This window comes from Egretta garzetta, unplaced genomic scaffold (genome assembly GCF_000687185.1).
Source record: "Egretta garzetta isolate BGI_Z169 unplaced genomic scaffold, ASM68718v1 scaffold179, whole genome shotgun sequence".
NCBI classification, from domain to species: domain Eukaryota; kingdom Metazoa; phylum Chordata; class Aves; order Pelecaniformes; family Ardeidae; genus Egretta; species Egretta garzetta.
In genome coordinates this window covers 277,506-304,090 of record NW_009270001.1, presented here as the reverse complement: position 1 = coordinate 304,090, position 26,585 = coordinate 277,506, and the positions used below count along the sequence as shown (strand labels likewise).

General features: G+C 43.1%; 1 protein-coding gene across 4 annotated transcripts in view; it reads left to right on the top strand.

Annotated features, from left to right (window-relative positions):
• Positions 1-26,319, top strand: part of ME2 (malic enzyme 2) — a 44,682-nt gene extending 18,363 nt beyond the window's left edge. For 2 of the 4 annotated variants that reach the window (XM_035903063.1, XM_009647680.2), the window contains 14 exons: positions 6,140-6,273; positions 7,693-7,842; positions 9,445-9,520; positions 10,289-10,450; positions 10,980-11,083; positions 12,187-12,296; positions 12,406-12,503; positions 13,543-13,656; positions 14,156-14,270; positions 15,414-15,556; positions 18,997-19,099; positions 19,698-19,768; positions 20,465-20,563; positions 20,950-26,319. In XM_035903063.1, coding sequence (XP_035758956.1) covers positions 6,140-6,273; positions 7,693-7,842; positions 9,445-9,520; positions 10,289-10,450; positions 10,980-11,083; positions 12,187-12,296; positions 12,406-12,503; positions 13,543-13,656; positions 14,156-14,270; positions 15,414-15,556; positions 18,997-19,099; positions 19,698-19,768; positions 20,465-20,563; positions 20,950-21,099 — 1,629 coding nt within the window. In that variant the 3' untranslated portion in view covers positions 21,100-26,319. The remainder of the gene's footprint in view (positions 1-6,139; positions 6,274-7,692; positions 7,843-9,444; positions 9,521-10,288; positions 10,451-10,979; positions 11,084-12,186; positions 12,297-12,405; positions 12,504-13,542; positions 13,657-14,155; positions 14,271-15,413; positions 15,557-18,996; positions 19,100-19,697; positions 19,769-20,464; positions 20,564-20,949) is intronic. The other 2 variants (XR_004843164.1, XR_004843165.1) reach the window with 2 other exon arrangements.
• The last annotated feature ends 266 nt before the right edge of the window (positions 26,320-26,585 follow it).

Here is a 26,585-nt window from a genome sequence, read left to right as displayed (position 1 = left end):
AAAGTGATTTACGTCTGGTTCCACATGTACAGAGGTGGTACAAGAACTGGTGGCATCTTTGTCTGCAGAAAGATAAGGTCTTTAAAAGCTTAATAACATGGGGAAGGTCTGGGTCATTTCACAGCTCAGCAGGGAGTACCAGTATATATACTATGCTGGTTTTGGAAGAACAAAGATAGGAACTTGCGTTTAAAAAATTAAAGAGGAAAGAAATAGAGGGAGATTTCCATCTTCTACATTGTTCTCATAAACACAGAGAAACTTTGAATCTATAGCTGAGATAGCAAATGCACCTTTGATTCATAGGAGTGAACTTTATTAATTTGCCCAGTGGAGACATTTGCAATAGTGAACTTTGTGATTTAGCAAAAGGAAGCAGAGTTAAGAGAAGCAGCCCACAATCCAATGTAAAATCTACTTCATTTTATAAACGTTTGTGATGCTACTTTGAAGCCTGCGATATACTGGTGAATATGTTATAACAATGATTAGCAGTTACATGAAAACCGTTTGATTAAATCTTCCCAGTGAAGCAGGCTAACTCATTTTCCAAACAGTGGCATTTTTGGATACATTCTGCATTTATATCTTTATCGGGGGCTTTGAATGGGTTATAAGTTATAAACTGTACAGGTTTTCTGAATGCTTGAGAGCATTTATGGTACCAGGTAAAAGGATCCCCTCCTACATATATGCCTTCAAGACTTTGCAGGTGGGGAAAAAATTATCACCATTAGTACTTCTCTGCTTAGAAACCTCTCAGTATTACTTACCCAGTGGTGCTATAAAAATCACGCTTGCAGAATTCGGGTCTGCTGTTCACCTTCGTGCAAACTAGGCAACTAGAATTTTTATATGCTGGTATTTATAGCACTACTTGCTTTGTGTAGCAGAGCCCAGTTGTTAGGGCTAAAGTGAGGTCCCAGTGCCAGATAGTTTGTGGATTAAAAGCACAGTATGTGGTGATTCAGTGTGAGCTTGTCTTAACGAAAAAACTGTCAACACTTCATTTTACTTGCCTTTTTTTTTTTTTCTTTTCCCACGGCAGCACGTTGGTTTTGTTGCAATAAATTTCTCCATGCGTATTAATTCATTCATTCGTGGCCTTTGAAGCGCGCTGGGTTTTCTCCTAGATGCACTCCCTGCTTTGTCTGTACTATCTTAGAAAGGACGCCTGTTTTTTTTCTGAGCTGTAAAGAGGATTAAGGAAACTAATCCAAGTGAAAGTCAGTGGATAACACTCAGAGAAAGGACACCTAGCACTGTAGGGCAAAGGAAACCAAAAAGTGATGCCTGTGACTTAAGCCCAAATCATTACGGTATTTGGGCATTTAATCCCAGTGGAAACCAGGGGGAATTTGGCCCTTAGGTAGGTGCAGGGCTCTTAGGTGCCTTTGAGAACATCAATCCCAGTGCTGCAAATTGCTGGGAGTCCTGGTGGACGACAAGCTGACCATGAGCCAGCAATGTGCCCTTGTTGCCAAGAAGGCCAATGGCATCCTGGGGTGTATTAAGAGGAGTGTGGCCAGCAGGTCGAGGGAGGTTCTCCTCCCCCTCTGCTCTGCCCTGGTGAGACCCCACCTGGAGTACTGTGTCCAGTTCTGGGCTCGCCGGTTCAAGAAAGATGAGGAACTCCTAGAAAGAGTCCAGAGGAGGGCAACTAGGATGATAAAGGGACTGGAGCACCTCCCCTACGAGGAAAGGCTGAGAGAGCTGGGCTTGTTCAGCCTGAAGAAGAGAAGACTGAGAGGGGACCTTATCAACACGTACAAATATCTTAAGGGCGGAAGTCACGAGGATGGAAGCAGTCTGTTTGCAGTGGTGTCCAGCGACAGGACTAGGGGCAATGGGTGCAAACTGAAACATAAGAGGTTTCAGTTGAATATGAGGAAAAACTTCTTTACTCTAAGGGTGACAGAGCACTGGAACAGGCTGCCCAGGGAGGTTGTGGAGTCTCCTTCTCTGGAGATATTCAAAGCCTACCTGGATGAAGTCCTGTGTAGAATGCTCTAGGAGAGCCTGCTTTAGCAGGGGGGTGGGACTGGATGATCTCCCGAAGTCCCTTCCAACCCTTGCCATTCTGTGATTCCTCATTCACTGGGAACTGATCACTGGTTCTGTCAAACTGTGCTGGGGTTTATAAAATGAGGGGAAAGGCTAGGAAATTTGTAATATTGCAGCTCCTAGGCGCACTAATTTAAGGAAAATCTCTGTCCTGCAAGGGGCTGTATGAGAAACAAGGCACCATCCCAAATCCAAAATGAGAGGCAGCTGACGGTCATGGACAAAGATAATGAATGGGACTACAGCAAGTGTTGGAAGGGCTCTGGGTTTTTTATAGAGCTGCTCTGGACTAAACTTGTTCTGTTATAGTTGGAACAAGGATTAAATTTCTGTATGGAGGCTGATGGCATTCAGGTTCCTGAGCTAGGTCTGGGCAAAAATTAAAGCACATTTTAATGTGGTAAGAGCTAATTGTCACATAAATAAACAGCTGGAAGTACTTAGTACCACTTAAAGAATTCCCTGTCTTTAATGTTATTGTAACTCCAGATACACTGAAAAACCAGGTCGCCTATAGACTGGAAAAAATGCGAATAAACTGAATAAAGATGGGTAGCTGTTCTGCTCAGGGCTCATTTGATATTATTAAGGACCCAGGCAATTTAAGGTCACTGGTTTCACTGTACAAGGAAATTAAGGAAAAGCCATATCCCAGTGTCAGGTTAATAGTGGAAATTAGACATTAGGTGGACTTTATTTTTAAGGGACTTGAGAGTTTCTGATGGCCAGGACGTAGGTTTGGCTAGTGAGGTATTTCAGCTGGTTTAGAATAAAATGTTGGTGTAGCCAGTATGGTACCACTGAAGAGATTCCAGCCTTTGACATGCCTTAAACTGGTGACATTAGTGGCTTTACTGACCCGTGTTTATATATCTTTGAAAAGAGGCTAAGCTTTTTCTTTTTTCCCCTTCTTAATATGGTAAAAATGTTGGCATCATTTTTGTTTTTGTAGTGCCTAAAGTAACAGTCAAAATATTACTGATGTTTATCAGCTGTCCTCAGCTTTGTATCCTAAATCCCTTGTACTGCAAGAACAGTTTGTGTTGAGAAACATTTGTTTTAAAAAGACATAAACTGCTGATGGTAACAAATTAGGGGCTAGATAAGGAAAAGGGGAAGATAGCGGAGATGCGCATTTGCGTGGTTCGCTTCCATGCAACTTGGGCAGATGCATTCCCAGAGAATCTTTCAGTATTTCTTGTGAAGTATGCAGAAGTGAAACTAAAGTAGAGCCTTTGCAATATAGGAAAAAAAAAATAAAATATGGCGTTCAGTGTGTGTTCCTCGTGGTTTTTTTTTTCTCATGCCAGTGCTGCTTTTGCATGGTTGCGTTCTCAGTGGAAGTTTTGGTTTAGTTGAATTGGTTTTCAGAAAAATGACCTAAAGTGACTGTTACACCCAGCAAAAGACCAGCAGCAAGGGTAAAAAAAGTTCAGGAATAAGCAGTCATCTGAAATTTACTGACAGGCACTTTTGGACCCATGGTATCCTGGGGTGCATGAAGAGGAGCGTGGCCAGCAGGGCGAGGGAGGTTCTCCTCCCCCTCTACTCTGCCCTGGGGAGACCCCACCTGGAGCACTGGGTCCAGTTCTGGGCTCCCCAGTTCAAGAAAGATGAGGAACTCCTGGAGAGAGTCCAGAGGAGGGCAACAAGGATGATAAAGGGACTGGAGCGTCTCCCCTACGAAGAAAGGCTGAGGTGGAGCATCTCCCCTAGGAGGAAAGGCTGAGGGAGCTGGGCTTGTTCAGCCTGGAGAAGAGAAGGCTGAGAGGGGATCTCATCAACACGTACAAATATCTCAAGGGTGGGGGTCACGAGGACAGAGCCAGACTCTTCGCAGTGGTGCCCAGCAACAGGACAAGGGGCAATGGGCACAAACTGAAGCAGAAGAGGTTCCAGTTGGATGTGAGGAAGAACTTCTTGACTTTGAGGGTGCCCAAGCCCTGGCCCAGGCTGCCCAGGGGGGCTGTGGAGTCTCCTTCTCTGGAGATCTTCAACCCCCGCCTGGACGCTGTCCTGTGCCCCCTGTTCTGGTTGAGCCTGCCTGGGCAGGGGGGTGGCACTGGGTGAGCTCCTGAGGTCCCTTCCAACCCTTGCCATGCTGGGATGCTGTGAAGAACACTGGAGAATAAGTTACATGAGGAAAGAAAACAACGGTTTGCAAATGACTCGCAGATAGGAGAAAAAGGATAAATTGAGTTCAGTATTTAATGTCAAATCTACTACATGGAAGGTTGTCAGAAAACCAAAGCGTTGATCTGGTCTAGGGTTAAATACAGTTTTTTGCAAGAAAGTATTTGCAAGTGGTTTTTTTGCAAAACGCTGAAGTTTTTTGGGTTTGTTCTTGTTTTCTTCCTTTCTACCTCTTCAAATATTTTATTACTTTAGAATCTAGTGTAGAATTAGTTCAGAAAAGCAGGTGGGCTACCTAAATCAGTATAGTCAAAACAACTGATATGTGATTTAAATAAGCAAAGGGAAAAAATATGTAAAGCTATTAATTATTTTAATTGTGGTTTTTTCCTAAAGGAGGAAGCTATATTCGTTATAAACCACTCAGGTGAGGAATTACACTCAAGTATAGAATCTAAATTAGAGATTTTTGTATTAATGGGCGTGCTTTCTCCAAATACCTGTGAAAGCCTATTCAGACCTAAGCAGAGATGAAATACATATATTCTAATCTGAATTTATGCCTTTTATTCTAAAGTGGAAAAATACTCATTTTTTTCTTGTGATTTTTCTGGTTGCAGGAGGAATTTGGAGTGTTATCACAAGGCACAAAACAAACCTTAGGAAGCTTTTTAAACCTTTTTTTTTTTCTTTTTAACTTGGCAGTAAGAATCTGCTTCCAGCGTGGAGAAATTTGAGAAAGTGTGCCCTTGTTTTTTTTAATCTAGCTGCTTTTGTAATCAAAGCAAGCGTTGTTTGTGAACAGAACCGATGTTTTTTGTCTCCCTCTCGAAATACTGCAGCGAGCGGACCTTTCCCTTTCAGATTCTGCTTTTGCTCACAGATTAATGCACAGCAAAAGCTTTCCAGGGCTTTCAGCTCCTGTGTTCACAAGTATTGACTTAATCAGTCACTGAACTGACCCTGTCGGATAAACTGAAATAAGGAAAGTTTATCATTGCTGGTTTGGAAGTGGCAAACTTAAAGCGGGGTCAGTTGTCGGAAACGGGGTCAGCGCTTTGAGCCGGCTTGGCTGTGAATCCAGACTGGGATCAGTTAACGTTTTTGCAATGTTACGCCTCGAGTTAGCTACCCTGTGAAGATGTCTCTGCTAGCAGGTAGCTCACAGCGGGGTGTACTGAGTGAAAAGCCAAGTTTTATTGAATGTTCTTGTTAAATAATTCAAATTAGTATTTCCATAACAATAAATTAAACTCTTCATCCACCTGGGAACAGAGAAGAATGGAAATGCTGGGCTATTTTTGTGGTTCAACTCTTCTGAAACTGAATTTGTTACAAATGAGGCTTTTGCGATACTAGACAACTTCAGTTGAAGAAGAATAGATTCGTTCTAGCCCTCTGTAAAAATGAAGGATTTGGATTGAGTCGTGATCTCAGTATTAGGGCAGTTCAGTAACTTTGGGATCTGGCTGGATTAATAAAAATACGTGGGGGAAAAAAGCAGGAAATGGAGCAATTCAGAGAAAGCTCTCTGGACTAAATGTTGCTATCTGTGGTTGTAGGGACCAGAGGAGGTGACCCACGTGTTCCTGTCAACCTTATGTTCCTATGAAACAATTTGAGAAGCAGCTGTTATTTTCCTTTTAGACCTTAGCCTGTCTGCAGCGGGATCTCTTAGCTGTTTTCCGGTTTCACAGACGAAAATGAAATCTGGCAAAGGGCACAAAGGCTCAGAGATGTGGAAAAGCTATGGTCAAAAAGGATACCCACAAAGGATGAGGAGAACCCCAGCAGAGGCAACTATATCCAAACCTTGCCTTCTGTGGCACTTGCCAGGAGAAAAAGAAGCAGTGGATAGTCTGAAACAGCAAATAGGAAGACATTATAAATAGAAATGCTAGAGGAAGAACTGCTAATTATTTCTCACCCCTCTTGTTTTCAGGGCATGGCCTTTACCTTACACGAACGACAGATGCTTGGGTTGCAAGGACTTCTACCTCCTAAAATAGAGACGCAAGACATTCAAGCCTTACGCTTCCATAAGAATTTGGCAAAAATGACTGACCCCTTGGAAAAGTAAGCACTCCTCTGGCCTTGTTTTGTCCTGCAAGTAAATGGAAATTGCTGTAAAATATTTCATGAGGATAACCAAACAAGTTTTCTGTGCCTCCACTGGGTTTTTCAGTTGTTGGAGGCTATTTTCCCTTTTACACAGAAAACTGCTTTCATCAATCATGCCTTCATCACGTGGCTAAATGAGGTCGGGGAGCTTTCTCTCTTATATTCTGTAGTCCTAAGGTAAGGAAAAAGAATGTGCACAAATTAGCCACTAACAAAGCTGCAAACCTTGTGGTAAATATGTATTTCTGTAATACATACGATTTGGGTGGCAGGTTGTTAGAGCACAGAGGTATTGGAGGGGGGAAAGGGGGCAGTTGGTGCATGCTAGAAAAATATGCGAGAGTGAAGCTAAATTGAGGGTTTGATAATTAAGTATGAAAAACAGTGTTTATCATACACATTAGTTACTGCTAGAAAGGAATTACAGGGTTAGAATTTTCAGTGTCATAATGGGTAATTTTTTAATACCAATCTTTTTTGTTTTTTTAACCCACTGGTTTGGGGAAAAAACACTAGTGAAGGATTTTTATTTGATTTCTTTTTTTTTTTCTTTAGAATGGCATGTTTTTAGCATCCTGTTACTATTTTCGTATCATCCTGTGTGTATCTACCTGTGAAAATATGCAGTCTCCTAAAGTCGAGAGGAGCACTGGAATGGTTTGAGGCTTACTGGGCCACATCAAAACCCTTTTGTTCTCATGAAAACCGAAAGATGACTTTTAAATCCACATTATGTCACTTGCTGATCTGAAATGGTCGTGTTGTCTGTATTGGCAAAGCGCCCAGTTGTTGTAGCCTAAGACAAATCGCTAATTCATTATCTTCGTGTCGTCGGGTCAGCGAGACTGAATATGAATTAATATGCAGTAGATTGGTAGGTAACTTTGCAAAAAGACAGGTTTAATTTACACACCTAGGTAAGTCCTTCAAAATGAACTTTTTGTTAGGAGTTAATTTGTTTTACAACTGTGTTCGTGTTAGAATTACCAAGACTTTACTGTCAGGACCTTACTTTTTTGGGATGAAAAATCCTTTCACTGATTTTTTTTTTTTTTTTAAACAGTAATGAGACTCACAGCTGCATCCTGTAATAAATCCATGGATTATCTGCTATCGCAATGCATGTTTGTGCATTAAGTTGTCAGCATGCATGGTTATGTCATATCCAGTAGTTTTATTTCAGCTTTTTAGTGCTGCTACTTTCTCTTTTCCAACTTTCATTTAGTGCTTAAGGCACAATTTGAGTGGAAGCAGGCATTTCATGTAGAAATAATATGAAGCAAGTTTGGGGTTTGCTTTGACCTTCTTTTACATTATTTTAAATAAGCATAGATGTGAAACAAGTGAGGTTTTTGTTTTGTTTTGTTTTTCCAGGTATATCTACATAATGGGAATCCAAGAGAGAAATGAAAAATTATTCTATAGGGTATTACAAGATGATATTGAACGGTTAATGCCGATTGTATACACACCAACAGTAGGCCTTGCCTGCTCCCAGTATGGACACATCTTCAGGCGACCAAAGTAAGAACAATAAATACTTTTATTACCATTTTCTCTCTATACTTGCCCGAGGTTTGGAAGTGTTTTACTTGATTTTCGTTTGGACTCAGTTATACAAGAGTTGTGCCAGTTCAGGGCAGTAAGGGGGTAGCTCACCATTAAATGCACCCCTGCACGCAGCCTGCGCAGGGAGGCAGGAACGCGAGTGCGCGCGCACCCCTACAGCAGATTTGCTGGAGGAAGCTCAGGCCAACCCCCATCCTGGCATAATGGAAGCTGTGACCAACATGTTCCTGCTGGCAGCAAAGGGTCCCAGTGCCAGAGAGACTCTCACGTTTTTTTTTGAGCTGGGGTGCAGGAGCAGAGGCCAGCGAGCGGTGTGTGAGGAGAGATGTTGGCAAAGCAGGGAGAGGAAGGCTCGGTTCACGGTAGCTCAGCAGACTCTGTTGGGTGCAGATAGTCCCTGTGTTAAAGCAGTTGCTACCAGGGGTCAGCTTTCAGTTAATTCTGACACAGTAAATACACTTGGCTGGGGTCTGGTTAGGGTTCAGCGGTGGCTTCAAAGCAACCATTCCAGTTATTAGCTCTGTGTTGAGGAGACCAGCTCGGACCGGCAGTCGTTTCAGCTCATTTCCATGATACTCTCACTGCAATTCAAAGTGTACTTCTAGAGCCCTCTTGCTTGAGGGCTTTAGTGCTGCGTGGAGGAAGGGCTAATCCTTCGCTGCCGTGAGGACTCGGCTGCGTAGGGCGGCTCCTGTGATAAAGACAGTAAGAAACTCATGGGTTTGCTCCCCATCTGGGGAAGGGGATGTGAAAGATGTACTCTTAGTTCTCACATGCTTCCTTTCCTCTTCCACGTCTCTGTATGTATTATAGGCCAGTCTGAAAACTGTCCCCCTCTAGAAGTTGTCTGTACAAGAAACAGCAGCATGGACTGGAACTCAGGATGTGCCCCTTTCTTTCCAAGAACCAGCACGTTCCAAGTGTTGGTACTTTTATCTGTTACCGCCTCTGCTGAGCCTTTCATGCTTCATTTCCTCCTAACCGCAGAGGGCTTGCTCAAACAGAAGAAATACAGGCGCTTCTCTTCACCTCTCTTCCTTTGCCTCCCCTCCCATGTTCCCACGGAGGAGCACTCAGCAGTGGGAAGCACTGTTCTCCTAGTCTTGAAGAAGACAGTACGCTTAGTCCCTGTTCTTCTTTTTCCTTCCTTTTCCCTCCCCTTGCCTTGTGTAATGTTGTGAATGGAGATTCACTAAGGTAAAGCCAGGCTTAGGATTGTGTTCCCTTCTCGTACCCTTACAGGGGAGCATAGATCCTGCCATGTCTGATGCTAACCCCAGAGCTGTTTTGCCCTAGAGGAGTATTAAAGGTGAATACCTGTAGTAGTGTCAAATCCAGGTAGCATCAGGAAAATTTTCTCTGTGTTCTTATTTTAGAGTGTCACAGTAGCTGAATAGACTTGTGTATTAGAAATCGTCCTTTGAGTGGTTTATGTCAGTGATCGCAGCTCTTTCCATTCTAAGCAAATTCTACTGTTTGACATTTAGTTTTACAAAGCCGGGTGAAATTTCCAATTGCTGCCTATAAAATACTTCTTGCTTTCTTTTTTTCTTCCAGGGGATTATTTATTTCCATCTCAGACAGAGGCCACATAAGGTCAATTGTGAACAACTGGCCAGAGAATGACGTTAAGGTATTCCCACCGTATGATTTTTTTGTTCTAGTTGTTATTTAATCTCAGTTGAGCTGCTTAAGATTTGTTGTTATTTAATGGAAATGTAAATACTAAATAATGCATCCTTGGCTGTTTGACAATGATGGCAAAATAAGGCTAATGAAGGTAAAGCATTATCTTGAAGAGCAAAGTTTTGTCCTAAATATGAGGATTATGATTTGAGTAAACAGCGATGAGGAGAACTAGAGTTGCCAAACTTTTTATTTTACTTCATTATTCCACCTTTTGGGGAAAGATGCACCTCTGGGTCTTACTTACTGTGTTACGTAGCAGTAGGAGAGGTGATCTTGTCCTCAAATTAGGACACAGAAGCGGTAGTTGGGAGGCCCAGATTTTTCCATTAAATCCTGTACGACCCAGCTGGGTGGAGAACCACAAAGGGAGATGAGGTGAACGATACTTACAGAAACTTTTTGATGTCTGGATTTACAAGTGGAAATCATAAACCTGAGTTACAAGCTGCAGTTCCGCGTGGCAGCTTGGAGCCTTCCCACTTAGCTTTCAAGGATTTGGGCAGTGGATTTCGGCAAAGAAAAAGGAGAATAGCTGATTCTAACACTAAGCATTATTGCTTCAAGTAAAATATTCCTTGCAGTCTCTTCTTTGGTTGACTGTACAAACACATACCTGAATTTTTGCCTGGGGAAAAAAAACCACCACCTGGTATTGCTCTAAACTTTATAAATTTCACTGATCATATATAATTTCACCTGGTTTTGTTTTCAGGCTGTTGTCGTCACCGATGGAGAAAGAATATTGGGTCTTGGAGACCTAGGTGTATATGGGATGGGAATTCCAGTAGGAAAACTGTGTTTGTATACTGCTTGTGCGGGGATACATCCAGATAAATGCTTGCCTGTGTGCATCGACGTTGGAACTGATAATACAGTGAGTTTGACTGAACTTTGCCTGCCATAATTTATCCCTATGAAAAGTATCTCTTTAAGAGTCCTTAGTACTGTAAGAGAAGATTTTTATTTGAACACTTTTATTTAAGATAAAACCAAATATTTTACGTAAGGGGTAGGTGATTTGGAATTCGCTATACAGTTCCATATCAGTGATTGAAAAATGTCAGTTCATTTGTCAGTGAAATGGTGCATTTGGAAATAATTTGAATGCTGGAATACTGTAAAATAGACAGTCGGGTTGACCCGACTTTAAGAAGCTGGAAACATGAATCAGATTTATTAAAGCAGTTTATGGTTCACAGTATCGATTTGTTCCATTTTCAAAGCAGCCATCACCAACCTCAAGTGCCAGCTGAAATTACTGAACATTGATATAGACTGGAGGCAGTTACAGTGGCTATATAAATGCAGTATCTTTGGTGTGAAATGTGTTACCGTGAACTCTGGAAAGTGTATACTGAGGAAGTGATTCATCCTGCTGCTGTCTTTGATTTATTCTTTTTCAGACACTCTTAAAAGATCCATTTTATATGGGCCTATACCAAAAAAGGGATCGCTCGCAGGTCTATGATGACCTAATTGATGAATTTATGGAAGCCATTACAGACAGGTATGACATTGAATATTCTGCATGGAAGGATGGTCAAAACTGCTGGCAAAAAAACCCCATAACACACTGTCCTTGAAACAGTCATTTAAGGAATAAGGATAGGACTAGAAGTCAGAGAGGTGGCTGTATTTCTGACTCCATAGTGATTTTTCTCTGTGACCTGGAACATGCTGCTTGCAGTTATCTGTTAAATATGCACAGAACGAAGATGGAACTGTTTTAAGGAGTGAAAGGCCTGAGGACATCTTTTTTCCAAAGATGATTGATTGCATGAAGGATTTCACAGAATCACAGAATGGCAAGGGTTGGAAGGGACCTCGGGAGATCATCTAGTCCAACCCCCCTGCTAAAGCAGGCTCTCCTAGAGCATTCTACACAGGACTTCATCCAGGCGGGCTTTGAGTATCTCCAGAGAAGGAGACTCCACAACCTCCCTGGGCAGCCTGTTCCAGTGCTCTGTCACCCTTAGAGTAAAGAAGTTTTTCCTCATATTCAACTGAAACCTCTTATGTTTCAGTTTGCACCCATTGCCCCTAGTCCTGTCGCTGGACACCACTGCAAACAGACTGCTTCCATCCTCGTGACTTCCACCCTTAAGATATTTGTACGTGTTGATGAGGTCCCCTCTCAGTCTTCTCTTCTCCAGGCTGAACAAGCCCAGCTCTCTCAGCCTTTCCTCATAGGGGAGGTGCTCCAGTCCCTTTATCATCCTAGTTGCTCTCCTCTGGACTCTTTCTAGGAGTTCCTCATCTTTCTTGAACTGGGGAGCCCAGAACTGGACACAGTACTCCAGATGGGGTCTCACTAGGGCAGAGTAGAGGGGGAGGAGAACCTCCCTCGCCCTGCTGGCCACACTCCTCTTAATACACCCCAGGATACCATTGGCCTTCTTGGCAACCAGGGCACATTGCTGGTTCATGGTCAGCTTGTTGTCCACCAGGACTCCCAGGTCCCTCTGGGCAGAGCTGCTTTCCAGCAGGTCAGCCCCCAGCCTGTACTGGTGCATGGGGTTTGACCTCCCCGGGTGCAGCACTCGACACTTGCCCTTGTTGATTTTATTTCTTTATGTGTCTAGTGATGGGAACATTTGCCATGTTCTGTAGGTATGGCCAGAACACCCTTATCCAATTTGAAGACTTTGGAAACCACAATGCTTTTCGGTTTTTAAGAAAATACAGAGAGAAATATTGTACCTTCAATGACGACATTCAAGGTATACCCTTTGTTTATGTTCCTTAATGTATATGCAACAACCTTGCCTAAAACCATAATCTGCCATGCAGATCTGTTCAGCTCTTCTCAGATCTGTACTGTTTTTACAGGGACAGCTTCAGTGGCCTTGGCAGGACTGCTGGCAGCTCAGAAAGCCACCGGTAAACCACTTGCAGAGCAGAAAGTGCTGTTCCTTGGGGCAGGAGAGGTGAGTTCTTTTAAGGGCTCTAGCACAACAAGAGATTGAACTGTATATTTTCTGGTTCTGTGGGGCTTGTGGAGAGTCACATTCTCTGAATTCCATTGCAGAGCTTACATATAAGGCCAGCTGAAATACATGAACAGGAGGGACTACCTGCTTAAAGATGACTATTTGAAAGGTGTTTAACATTTGCAAGGACTCGCGGTTTTCATTTTCTTACACAGACTTGAGGACAGCATCAGGGACTTGCGTGTAGTTGAAGGGGAATTTACCATAAAATTATGGTTTAGTAAGAAAGGGGGTAAGAATGTCTCGATTTTTATAGCATTGGAGAGAAGTACACAGTGGTTTTCTTAGTGAGTTAAATCAGCGGCTGTTTGCAGCAGACACTAGTTAGTTGCTGGGGCAGCAGTGTCAGGACCAGCACCATGCTGCTTGGTATGTCAGCAAAATTGCTTCTATGGTGCTGACAAAATAACTTAATTAGCTGAAAATTTCTCCAGCTGGGGAAGGTCCAGATTGCATTAATTGTCCGATGTTGTGTTGCTGCCTGAGCACTGAGCCCTGCTCTGCACTTCCCTCTACCTTATTTCTCCTGCCAGACTTAGCAGCATGTGCAGCGAGCCTAGAGAAGGGACGTGGAGGGAAGCACTGCCAGCATCTACTTTCTGCCCTCTGTCTGCAAAGCCTTTATCACAGGCAGCAGGAGCAGAGAGGGGTTTCGAAAGCTGTTGGGCACAAAACACCTCACTGTGGTTTCTTGACAGGAGTGCTGCAGCACTAACTTGTTCTTATTGTCTGGTTGGGCTGCTTTATTGGGGCTGCTGAACTGGTACAGGCATGGGGGCACAGTACCCGGGAGAGCCACCCCTCTTTTGCCTGAAGACGTGATGCTGTTGATCCCAGGACTCTGGCCCCATTTAGGCGAACATTGCTTGCGTTTCAGCACTGACTTGCTAAATGATTTTTGTGGGGATCTTGAACAGTTTGTGATGAGAGACCCCTTTGGTGACTTGTTAAAAATCAAAGTCCTTTTATCCACAAGGCTGCCCTGGGAATTGCAAACCTCATTGTTATGGCTATGATGGAAAGCGGTGTTTCTGCTGAGGAAGCCTACAGGAGGATATGGATGTTCGACAAATACGGTTTACTGGTTCAGGTAGGGGTACATCATACTTTGAAATACTACAGTACAGATGGCCAGTGCTTTCCATGTCCTCCTCACAAAAAGAATCAACGTTCATAGAATCATTAAGATTGGAAAAGACCACTTAAGAGCAAATCCAACTGTCAACCCAACACCACCACGCCTAGTAAACCATGTCCCAAAGTGCCATGACTACACGGTTTTTGAACACCTCCAGGGATGGTGACTCCAACACCTCTCTGGGCAGCCTGTTCCAGTGCTTGACCACTCTTTCAGTAAAGAAATTGTTTCTAATATCCAACTGAAAGCTCCCCTGGTGCAACTTGAGGCCATTTCCTCTTGTGCTATCACTTGTTACTTGGGAGAAGGGACCAACACCCACCTCACTACAACCTCCTTTCAGGCAGTTGTAGAGAGCAATAAGGTCTCCCCTCAGCCTCTTCTCTAGACTAAACAACCCCAGTTCCCTCAGCTGCTCCTCATAAGACTTGTTCTCCAATTTATTTTTTAGGGCCGAGAACAAAAGGTAGATTCCAATCAAGAACCATTTACGCATCAGGCTCCAGAGCAGATACCAAAGACATTTGTAGAGGCAGTGAATGTACTTCGGCCTTCAGCTATCATTGGTAAGTAAGGTTATTTTTGTTTCTGTGTTTCCATCACTTGGTTATTTGCTGCATTCAATTTGCTGATGTGGCTCCAAGGAGGTTGGTGACAGTGATCTGCATTTCTGCTGGTGTAAATAAGATGAAAATGTGAGGTCCACTTCTTCCTTGAAAATACACCGACCTGCAGATTAGCTCTCAGCTGTGGTGCTCCTTCTGCATCTTGTGTCCTCGTTAACTGCTTCCTCTAGTCCTTGTCCAGCTGGTGTTGGACCTTTTTTAGAAAACTCTGAGCATGTTCTCAAGGGCTGCATAGCCACAATGAACTGAAATGGTCGTGAAGGGCACTGAGAGTCAGGAAGAAAAAATAAAACCTTTTTCCCAGACACATTCCCCACACCAGCAGCAAGGGAGACAGCAGTCACAAACAGAGCATTTTCTGCTTTACAGGAGGTCTCTAACTTGAGTAATTGGGTTTTTTCCTGACCTTCCTTCCCCCCCCAGTCAGCTTCTCTGGCCAGAATCTGCCAGCAGCATGGCCTGAAGGAGCTGTTTCATACTGCAGATCACCAATACCTGTTAGGTCACTGACATGGGTAGGTATTGATTTATAACTGTGGCTGAATGCAGAGGCCAGATGGGATTACAGGTATTTCCTGGTACAACTCTGCAATTTCCTTTGCACATGATTTATTTGGAAAAGAAAAGGTTTTTGGCTGAGTGGCTACCCTGATGTTTGTAGCTGGTGTACAAATGTACATAATTTTTATGTATCTGTACCCATGTGTTTGGGTGTGGTCAGAAATACCAGTATCAAGGGAATTGCACATTTAACACCCAGCTAGGATGAATCATCTGTGAAGAACCCGCAGTTCCCACTTGCCTATCCAGGGCAGTGTTCTTTACACAGATCAATAAAAAAAAAACCACGTAAAATAGGCTTTTGGAACACATTAATTAGATGTTCCTGAGAAAATGAGAATTTTAAGCAGCCACTAACAGAGCAGTACCTGGTTTCCATCTCCCGCTGCTGGAAGAGCCTGCAGTGCTTCTCTCTGAGTGGGAGATTTCAGGGGTGACATGAACTTAATCTGCAGTTGCTGTCATCTGCCCTGAGGCAGTCAAGTATTGATTCTATTTTTATGTGTTTTCCATTTACTTCAGGAGTTGCAGGAGCTGGGCGGCTCTTCTCTCAGGATGTGATCAAAGCAATGGCCTCTATCAATGAGCGACCCATAATATTTGCACTAAGTAACCCTACAGTGAAAGCTGAATGCACAGCAGAGGAAGCATATACGTTAACGGAGGTATGTAATGTTTAGGAATGTTGACCTACTGGCACTTAGTGATAGAACTGTTTACTGAGTGTGAGAATGCAAGAACTCAAATTATTTTATTATTACTTGGACTTACTGACATAATAATACAGATCTTCCTCGTCTTTTGGCAAAAGTAAATGGAGGTGATTTGAAAAGAAGCCTTGGTTTTCAAACAACGACATTTTGCAAAGCTTGAAAGAGCCTAAATCTTGTTGCTACTTTTTAAAAGAATGACCACTAGGTGCTGTTTCATAGCTTTGATCAATTAACTGTTTCCCACCATGCTTTTTAATTATTTTGGGTTTTAAAGCAACACGTTAACATTGTAATAGAGATTAGGTGCGGCCTTTAAAATGTAATGGCTGAGTAAAATCCTTAAAGCAGGTAATGTCCCTGCACCAATCCAGGAATTCTGCTTTGCCCTCACTCATTTCCTAGCGTCTGCAGGTCAGAAATCGAATCGTTAACAGTAACCTGTGCTTCCAGGTGTCTGTGATGGCCCTCTGTCCTTCTGTTCGCCTCTTGCAATGTCTGTGTCTCGTACACTGGCACCACCAAACGTTCAAATGAGTGAACCGAGAATAAACCCCCCCTCCAGCACTCTTACCTCAAAGCCGTTGTGCTGTGGGGTGCTTGGAAGTTGGGGTTTTGGGGTGGGTTTTTTTAATAACACTATCACCGGCGCATCCAGACCTTGGCTTTGACTTTAATGAGGCAAGTCCTTTTATCCTTCTGCATGACTTTTTATACAAAAACTAATCATCTTTGAAGAGAGCCTGAGGGGAAGGAGGTGGGGGGCAAGGGAGCATCAGGCAGACAGAGCGCTAGCTTTAACACTTTGAACTGGCTGGTAGTGCCTTTCCTTTACATTGTAGGCTCCAGCTCTGATCTCTCTCCTGTCCACAGGGCCTGCCTGCAGACTTCAGGGGTGGGGCTCATGAAAAGACTGCTTTTTTTCCTTTTCTTTTTTTTTTTTCTTTTTAAATACAGTCCCAAATCAAGTGACTCATATGTGAAAATGAGTGGGTGGGGACCTTTCCTTGTTTCTTGATGCAGAACTATGAACTCCTTTCTTCCACCGTCAGTGTGGTTTGGTTTCCAGCATTGCAACCTCAGGAGTGTTAGCTTCACACCCAGAAGGGTAGAACTCCATTGTCTCCAGTTGGTTCCCAGATTCTCTTCCATGTCACTGGGCCCATCAGCTCAGAGGGAACTCTTCCTACAGAGTTTTGCAGGTCCAGAGTGAGCCCTAGGCAGGAATAACAGCCTCTGGACAAAATCTAGACCTTAGCCTTTAATGGTAAATGAGAGTGCTTTTAAATGCAGATGGTTTAATATCACTTGCTTTAATATCTTACGTTAGCCAGAGTAATGAGTTGGGCTGTGTTTCAGTATATAAAATTTAATTCCAGTATCTTGGACAGAAAGTAAATGAGTTAGTTATACAGCCAAGCCTTTAGCTGGTCTAAATAAATGTAAAAACTACTGGCACCTCTGATGGCTGAAGGAGGCCAGCAGTGCTATTAAGAGGGAGAATCAGCCTAATTTTTGCTTGCACTTTTTGTAGAACATCAACAGAGCAATAGATGTTTGAAGGGAAGAGGCTCACTTGTTCCCCATGGCTGCGTGTTGAGTCCCGAGGAGCTGGACCTCAGGGTAGTTGTCGCTACCAGATGCAGAAGCAAGGCAGTGCTGGTTAGATTCAGGTGTGGTAACACGTCTTCGCTGAAGTAGCTGCGTGAGCATAGTGCTGTTATAAAAAAAGTTTGTGCCAAATGGAGAGAGGATCTTTGGTTTTTTCCTATATTGGATCCATATGTCCTTTTATTCATGATTTTCTGTAAGTTATTATTTATAGACTTGAGTTATTTGGACAATTAAATAGTACTGGTCAGTAAATGAACGAGTGTAATTTTGTTCCAGTCCTTATTAATAAATTTTGTAATGTTTCTGGCTCTTGAGACTTTTCTCCCTATCTAATGTTTGTTTTCATAATGCTCTTTAGTTCTCTGAAGTGTACTCAGTTTACCCATAGGTTGCCCTTCAAATTGTATAATACTTTTTCCCTTTGAGACACAATAATTACCTAGAAAATCCTCTCTGGTTTTGTTGTTTAACTAACAAAGTTTGTCAGGCAATTAGGGATCAGAGCTGTCAGCCCCATGTGTCTCCTGGCGTTGGGAGTAGCCTAACCCTGGTGTGCAATCTTAGGTTTAGACTAGGAAGTCAGTAAGGAAACAAAGAGATCGTCACTAACCTTTTATTCCTTATTCTTTTTCCACTAGATGGCACCTGCAAAAGCCTGACAGTGCTTTAGTGCCCTCTGCCACTGTGTATCGTGTGGGCTTTTGTGTTTTAATTTTCATTGTCTTTTGGTCCTGTCCTCAAATGCATCCATATGTTTTGCTCCCTACACATCAAGGCTATTGTTGTGGGTATGCCCTAACATTCACACATAGCTCCCGAGTCTTTTGCTGCTTTGGTAATTTGTTCTCAAATGGAGTGGTCCTGAGGAGCCTTAAATATTTTAAAGTAACGTTATTAAACCTGTTACTCAAAAGAAAGTGAAGATTTTTTTTGCTTACAGGGGCTTTGCTGCTTGAGGAAAGGGTCATTTGTCTGGAGGCTATAGTTCGCACTCCAAACACTGGATTTGTTTTAGTATTTTGTGCTGATTAAAATCCTTGTCAAAGGGAAGGATAAGCAAACTGCATTATTCCCTCCTCGGCAATAGAAGTGTGATACAGCAGTCCCTCCCGTCACCCTCCCACCCATCAGGAAACAAGTGACCTTTTGTTACTGTACTTCTATTTCAGTCTCCTTTTGGAAGTGGCCATTATTCAGCTGTCTTTGTACAGTCCCTACGGTGGTGAGTCCTGGCTTGTGGCCACGGTTCCTGAGATATGGTTATGGTTATAATAATGGTTAACACACAAGTATTTTATTTTGTGTGCAAGTAGTTCCTTTAAGTCCTTGCTGTTTTAAAGAACGATGAAGGATAAAACAAATAGGTTGCTTCCATTCCTTAGAAAGCTGCGTAATTCAATGTGTATGCTTGCCTCTCTTCTTTCCAGATGTTTGCTGCAGAAACATTGCATGTTCCACAGCTGCAGAAACACGCAGATGCTTACTAATTCTTGTATCTCTTCCAGGCCCTACTGGAAAGGGCGGGTTTGGTTGGTGTCATTCTGGGACTGTAGAAATTGAGTCAGCAAAGGATTTAAGTGTGTGCTTGAATCAAGCTGCAGTCAGGAGGGCCGTTTGCCTTTTTGCATTTGGCTGCACGCTCGAGTACCTTCCTGACTCAGTCCTGGAGCTGACTGGGAGCTGTAGGACTCCGGTGTCCCTGTATTTCATAATGACTGTCTTGCTCCATACTGCTGGCTCTTTAGAAGCTGCCTGACTGTGGTTATTCCTCTGTTTCACAGGGCCGTTGCTTGTTTGCCAGTGGCAGTCCCTTTGAGCTGGTGACTCTGAAAGATGGGAGAACCTTCAAACCAGGCCAAGGAAACAATGCTTATATTTTTCCAGGTAATAAATAAAATTGTCGTCTTTTAATCTTGAAGACTAGGCTGTAGCACCTCTTCTTGGGTTCCCTTGCTACACTAGGTAGTTAGTGAAGAGGTATTACCAGCATTTAAAGCTGAGAAATCTAATCAGGAGAATGAATGAAAGAAAACTAGTTAAGGATGGATGTTAGGCATGTGAGGCTACGTATGGGACATGAACCCAACTTTCTAAGAAGACAAAAGGGGGTTATTAAAGGCTTAGAAAGCTGCTGCATTATGGGTTTCTTCTGCTTGCTTGGGGGGGGGAGGAGAAGATAAATGTCAATATACTCCTCTTGAAGTTACGTCTGCACAAGTGAGGGTACAAAAGAAGCACTAGGGCTATTTCCCTGCCTTCCCCTTTCTCTCCCTTTCCTCCCGGAGCTGCTAAGCGCCGACCCCTTGTCAAAAGCCACCTATTGCGGTAAATAACTAGCACACATGGTAATAGTTTTACAAATGTGTGTAGAAAGCTATGGGAAGATTTTTAAAAATAACATTTTAGAGGACTGGCAGCTTCTCGGCAGCAGGCTGCATATTTTAAACCGATGTGGCCCTAATTGGCAATAATTTTATTGTAGGCGTGGCTCTCGCTGTGATCCTCAGCAGTGTTCGACATATTAGTGATAAGGTTTTCCTAGAGGCTGCTAAGGTAAGTGTGGAAGCAGAGTAGGCTGTGGCTTCTGACATGATGGTGGATGCCATGATGGGCAATTTCTCAACTCTTGCTGAAACTTGATGGTTTCCTGCTTGATTTCTGTTGGTTTTATCCCTTCCCAATAGGGGGGGAAAAAAAAAAAATGGATTTTGATGAAATGAAATTGTGAAAAGTATCGGCTTCCATTGCAATTTTAACTTTTTCATCCAGAAACCAAACGCCCAAATAGGAAATTTGTCCATGTGTAAATTGCCTCCCAGCCTCGCAGGTCTGGCAGCAGGCCTGCCGCCTCCTCCTCCTCCCATCCCGCTCTGGGTTCCACAGCTGGTGGTGTGGCCAGGGATTCACGTGGCCCCCAGGCTCCTATCCTCTCCTGCTTTTCCGTGCTGGAGCAGGACCACCTACCAGTGAATCAACTGGCCAAACACAGGGGCAGTTCTGCAGGCATGTTGTGCTCATAATTTTCATGGTTAGGATTTTATTTTGCTAAATGGAGAATTTGCTGATACAGCCGCCCCGGATTACAGAGTTGATCTTTGAGAATTTTGAGATATTTGACCGCCTTATTCTAGTGGTTTGGGACCACTCTAGTAGTAAGAACACTGCACCGTGTTTCTCTCAGGTGTTTTAGCATGTTATTGATCCCATATGGGATGCAGTAAATAGAACCTGTTTGTTTTTCTAACTCAGGCATTGACAGAACAGTTGACCGATGAGGAACTTGCACAGGGAAGACTTTATCCTCCACTGTCAAATATCAGGGAAGTTTCTATTTATATTGCTGTCAAGGTGAGTATGAAGCATCAAAGTGGACTGTACTAAAAGTGTTTTATGTGTACATTAACCTGCTGAATTGCACAGCGTGGCCCTTGAACACTAGGTGCTTGGGCACAAAATACCCAGTTCTTTGTGCCTTTAATTAAAGAGCCACTTCTAAAAATGTTGAGTTTGTTGGATGCTTCAGTTTGGCAGTGATGACGGGCCAACATCATGCTCCTTTGAGCTCTGAAATTAACTTTTCAGATCCCCGGTAGGGCATTCAGGAGTTGTAAAAAGACTTTGGTGTTTGCCTTTCCCCAGTTTGTGAGTCCTAGACGTGTTGCAGCAGAAGCGTGGATGTTATGTGAACGTAGTAAAAGGCACAAACTGGTTAAACTGGTGGTTTAACTTTTCAGGTTATGGAATTTTTATACGCAAACAACATGGCTTTCCATTACCCTGAACCTGCAGACAAGAACCGTTACATTCGATCAAAGGTTTGGACCTACGAATACGAATCCTTCATGCCAGATGTGTATGACTGGCCTGAATCTAAGGTTCACTGATGCATCAGAAGATGGCACTCCTCGGGCGGTATCTTCTACTCTGCAGGGATCCCTCTTTCAGACCAATTCTAATCATGATCTTTGAGTCCTGTAATTTATTTTCGCTCATTTTGTTGTCTTTTTTTTTTTTCCCCCTTCTACTCGGTTTTTCACTCGACGTAGATTTCTCCCAAGTACCTGATAAACTGTATGGATGATGGCATCCCTCACAGGAATGAGTGAGCTCTCCAAAATTAATTTAAATAATGACATTGCATTTCTAGCTTAGAGCCGGCACCACACTAAAGAATTCCATTACTGATGTTTTAGCTACGTGCAGTTGATGATGAACTATAGTGCGTTCATCACTGCTGATTTCCAGAACATTTTCTTTCTGTTTTTAATAATCAGTCTTCTAATTGCCCTGGTGTTGTCACACGGCGTTATCTGTGACTTCACCAGAGAGCATTTGTCAAAAGAAAAAAAAAAAAATGGATAGTTTAAGACAAATTTAACAGTCTAACGGGCTTTCTGTTTTGTCTGATGTTTAAAGATGCCCCTGTTCAGACTTCCTTGTGGCATTGGCTGCTCTCGTTCTCTGAATGTGCTTTGAGGAGCAGCGCGGTGTGCACATGTGGAATCTGCAGCAATGTTTGTATTTTGTGTTTCCACTGTTGCGTGAAATCTGCTTCCAGGAAAAATGTGAACTAGTTAAAATTATCCTTGGAAAGCCTGAAAATAGTATTAATCACTTAATAGCTTTTAAAAACAAAGCTATGTTGTTGTGTAATAAATGCTATCATGTAAAGGCAGGATCTGAAGTCATTTACGGAAATCTTTTAGAGATTTTTACAAGGAGATTTCCTACAGTGGACTCCAAGGTGATGCACCAAAGGATTTTTATTTCATTTGTTAATTTTCTCAAGGTTCTGTTTCTTCTAAGCTAAATTGTTTTCTCCCTTGCCTACCTTTTTTCTCACAAAAAGACTTGTGTGTGATGCTTTCATGACAACGCTGACTCAAAAACTCCTAAGTGGACTCACCTGCCACTTGGAACAAACCTCCCACAGGCAGCTGATGAAGCTGAAACAGAAAGTGTGACAGGCAGCTGTTGACACGCACATTTACAGAAGTTTGAACGTTTCTTGTGGTCTCAGTGCGGTATATTCAGTCCAGTTTGAATACAGGCCTCGAAAGATCTCATGCTCGAAGGTGATCACTTCATCTTCCTCTCTCCGTATACAGGTTTAATTTGTCAGGGTTTTTTTGTGTAAAAAAAACCAACTGCGAGTTGAATTTTCCATTGCAATGAGTAGTACTGCACACTTGATACAGTGCATTCCTGTTCATTTTGTTCAGATCAGGCTTGAGTGCCCTCCATTGCTTTGTATGAGCAGGCAAGGACACACAGCAATAGTTATACAAGTCTTGTGATTTCTCTGAATCCGGTCTCTGTAACAACAGTGGTGTGTCAGGAACAGAAATAAAGCTAAGGTGCTGCTCCATAGTTTGCTGCATGAAGGCAAAAAAGGACAAAAATAAATAAATAGATAAGTGTAAAAGGGTTATGCTGCCAAACTTGAAGCCGGAATCCAAAGAGATGAAGTAAAGCTTGCTTAAGATTTACCTGTGGCAAGCACCTCTCTCATATCCTCATTTATATTGGAAAATGCAGTCTCCGCAGCAGAGGTCCAAAACAGAACAGGGAAAATAGTCTCTGCACCCCCTTGGACACAGTCCTTGTCACTGACTGCCTCGTCTCTGATTTTTAAAATTATGTTCCTGTATGAGATAAAAAGGACAGTAAACTTTTGGGAAGGCTTTACCTGAGTGAGGAGAGAAGACTGATTATGTAAAGACAGAAAATAGCGATGTGGGGAAAAGCCTGTGTATTCAAACTGTGGTAAAGTGCTGCCTGGTGGGGCTGGAAATGCTGCATTGCCAGGTTGGGCGACGTACATGGTTTGCAACTTGTATATGTAAGTATATGTACAAAAAAAGACCAACACACACCTATGATGTTTTTACAAAGAATGCTTTTTTTCATCTATTTTTGCTATGCCTGGTTTTTATTGTATTTAAATTTGTGATCTTACTGAAATTATTTATTTAGTGTACAAATTATTTTTACCTTCTGAAAATCCAACTCTAGCTGAAGCTTGTTGCAGTGCTGCGTCAGTGGAGTTCTGCATCATTGGATTCGAGTGTATTGGGAACGCACACTTCCTCGTTTCTGCCAGCGTACTAATTAGGCAGACGAGTAACAAAAATAACCCCTTGCACTGATCTTGTGTCCCAGCTGAGAATGATCACAGAGGCAGGGCAATCGGTCCGTAAATATAACTCTGTCTTACAAAATAAAGATCTGCATCCATCCATTCAGTCTGATTTTTTTTTTTTTTTTTTTTTTTCCCCCCCAGGCAAGAAGTGCAGTCATGGTTCGTAATCAGCGGGCATTGATAGTACTCAGGAAAACCTGGCGCTTGGGGAAATAGGAAAAACCTGCACGCAGCAGGGGTCTTGCTTTGGGCAAGAGTTGTTTCGGTTCCCAAAGGGAGCTACCGCCCAGGAAATCTGCAGTGGCTGCTGTCAAGCCGAGGGAAGATGCCCGTTTTGCCAAGTGCAGTCCTTTCCCTTCCTGGCACGGGCTCCCCTCCTGTCTTTAAGCAGATTGCAAGAGGGATTATTCAGAATTGGCCAGCAGTGGGATTTTCCCAAGTACCGATGTTCCTGCATAATTCTGCAGGAAATCCCACTGCACAGGTGAGGAAAAAGAGTCTTTAACCGACTCGGAGCCCCCAGCTACTGCCCTGAGGGGGCTGCAGAGGCGCCGGAGCTCCAGAGCAGCGAAGGCCTGACTGTCTCTCCCTCACCTGTCCCAGTTACGGCAGCTAAGTGGTACCAGTTAGACTTTATCTATGCATATGCACCCGTGGACGGTATTTAATCAGGTTCCGTGGATCATCTATAGCTTGTAATATAGACATGGCAGAATTTTAGCTTTAACGTATAGCTGTTGTTTTCCATTAGCAACCGGTAACATGCCAGCTCATACAGTTTTAAGTGCATTTCACTCCCTTTCATCTTTTTCAGATTATTTTGGTTTTTAATATGTCAATTCATCTTCGGTTTTGTGTATTCGTCAGATCTAATTAATCTTAGAATTAATTACAACTGCTAATCTTGCCGCTTGGTAAGGAACCACACTATCCTTTTTTGTATTCTGCTTAACCTGATTTTTTTTTCTATTTGCTGGCTTATTCAAAAGCATTTACCGACCTTTTATCCGCGCAGAAAATTCTCTTCCGCAGTACGCAAAGGGAACCAGGATGCATTTTGTAATGCTGCATAGCGTAAGTTAAGCTTAATACTGTTCTTTTAAAAAAAAAAATACATCACCTAAAGGATGAATTACTGCTGTAGCTCGTCACACAGCCCGGGTGACTTTTGCCCTCCGAATGGTATAGAAGCCTGTCTTTCATGTCTCTTCTGTGAGGATCCTATTCTGGATGTACAGAACACTTCTGAGAGGATCAGAACCCCCTGAGGTCAGTAGCTCAGTCTTTTCCGGGTCTGGTCCAAGACTTACTTCCTGAAAATCCACAGGAGCAGGACTGAGCCTCTTGGCAGCAACGTATATACCTAGGGGGGAGAGAAGAAAGGGAGCTAAGGCAGCGCAGCCTTTTTTCATGAAATATGTGTGTTCTGGTTCAAAGATGTTGCAAGGGTTTCTGCGTTCCTGAAGCGTATGCCTGCCTGCCAACAACTGATGCGCAGAGGAAGACTATTAAAATGTAGTATCTGCTATATTTTAAAACCCAAATGTGACGCGTCACATACGTTCTTGGTCATGTTTGTGAACAGTGATGTCTCATGACGTTGTGTTTTGTTTTCCAAGCCTGAAACACAACGACAATTCACATGTGGATCGGTGTTTAACAGGTTTCCTGTGGTAGGTGCATGTCTTTGTACTGTTTTTTTGGTTTTTTTTTCTCCAGCACGCTGTTCTGCAGGAGGGGGTAAAGTAACCCTTTGTCACACTCCTCTGGTAGCAACTGTAAAGAGACATGATAACAACACCTTTTAGTTTTTCGTTAGCGGCCCTATTTAGTGACTACTCCTCTAGGAGCGTGGGGATCACTGTTGTACAGCTACAACCCTGAATTTTAGTTCAGCTGACTCTGGGCCAAAGGAAATTGAAGTTGTTTTTTTTCATTTGCCCTGGGGCTTCTTGACTTCAGAGGTGCAGATTCGAGCATCTCTGTAATTTGGATAAAGGTGTCTACGAAACTCTGGAGATCGGACTGTAAGAACAGTTCAGTTTGGACTCCCGTTCTCTCTCAGCTCTAAGTGCTGCTCCTGAGTTTAAGAAAACCACTGTCGTTTTGGGATTCTTTTTAAGATGACGCGTACTGCTATCCTGTTTCATAACAGCCGTAGGTAAGAGGCAGGGACTGGTGTTACATTGAATACTAGAGCAAGGAGAAAATGTAGAGCAAAGCTCTAATTGCGCTCGCTTGGCGGCTGGACTTGAGCAATGTAATGCAGTTGCCACTGGTGAAGGGACACCTAATTCTGGGTGGATCTACCCTGACCTACCTACCTACCTGCTCCCGAAATACGCATTACCATGCTATCAGAAAGCCTGCAGCTGTTCTGGGTGAACCGTGAGGAAAATTCAGCACGCTTTAGACCTCCCGCTTACCAAATGGCGGCACTCGGTGAGGATGCAGCTTATTCGTGCCTTCTCCGGAGGAACATTTGTGAACAGGTAGATGGCACACGGGGAGTCCGGTACCTGGTGGCACGGTGGACTGTGAAAAGCTGTCTCGCATCGGACGTCTCGCTTGCGGGGCAGGAACCTGATGGTGTGCGTTTATATTCCCTTATATTCCACGAAGCAGGCGCTGGATTGTACTGAACTCTCCCACTACCTTTGACTTTGACTTACCCATCCTTTAAGCAGTTCCTTCCTCATGGAAATAAAAATACTTTTAGGATTGCGCAGACGTAGTCAGATGGCCAGTTTGTTGAGAAATAAAATGGCAAAATCATTTGCATTTATTTCCATCTTAAACATATCTACCTTACCCAAATAAACAGAAGTACTGGAGTGCTTGTGAGAAGAACAGTTCTACCCTAATGGTATGGGGTTGGGTCATTGCTCAGCTGAATACTAAAATTGTATTTAAATGTGAACTGATTGGGTTGTTTGGGGTTTTTTTCTCCTTTATAATATTGTAACTCTATTGAAATGTGTTCTGGTCTTCTATTTTCTTAGTAAAATGTATTCCCTTTGCTGAAATCACATTTGATTTTGTTTATTCTGAAAAAAATAACACTTGACCTATATGATGTGTGAACCTCATGAGGTTCAACAAGGCCAAGTGCAAGGTCCTGCACCTGGGTCGGGGTAACCCCCGGTATCCATACAGGCTGGGGGATGGAGGGATGGAGAGCAGCCCTGCCAAGAGGGACTTGGGGGGGCTGGGGGGTGAAAAGGTGGG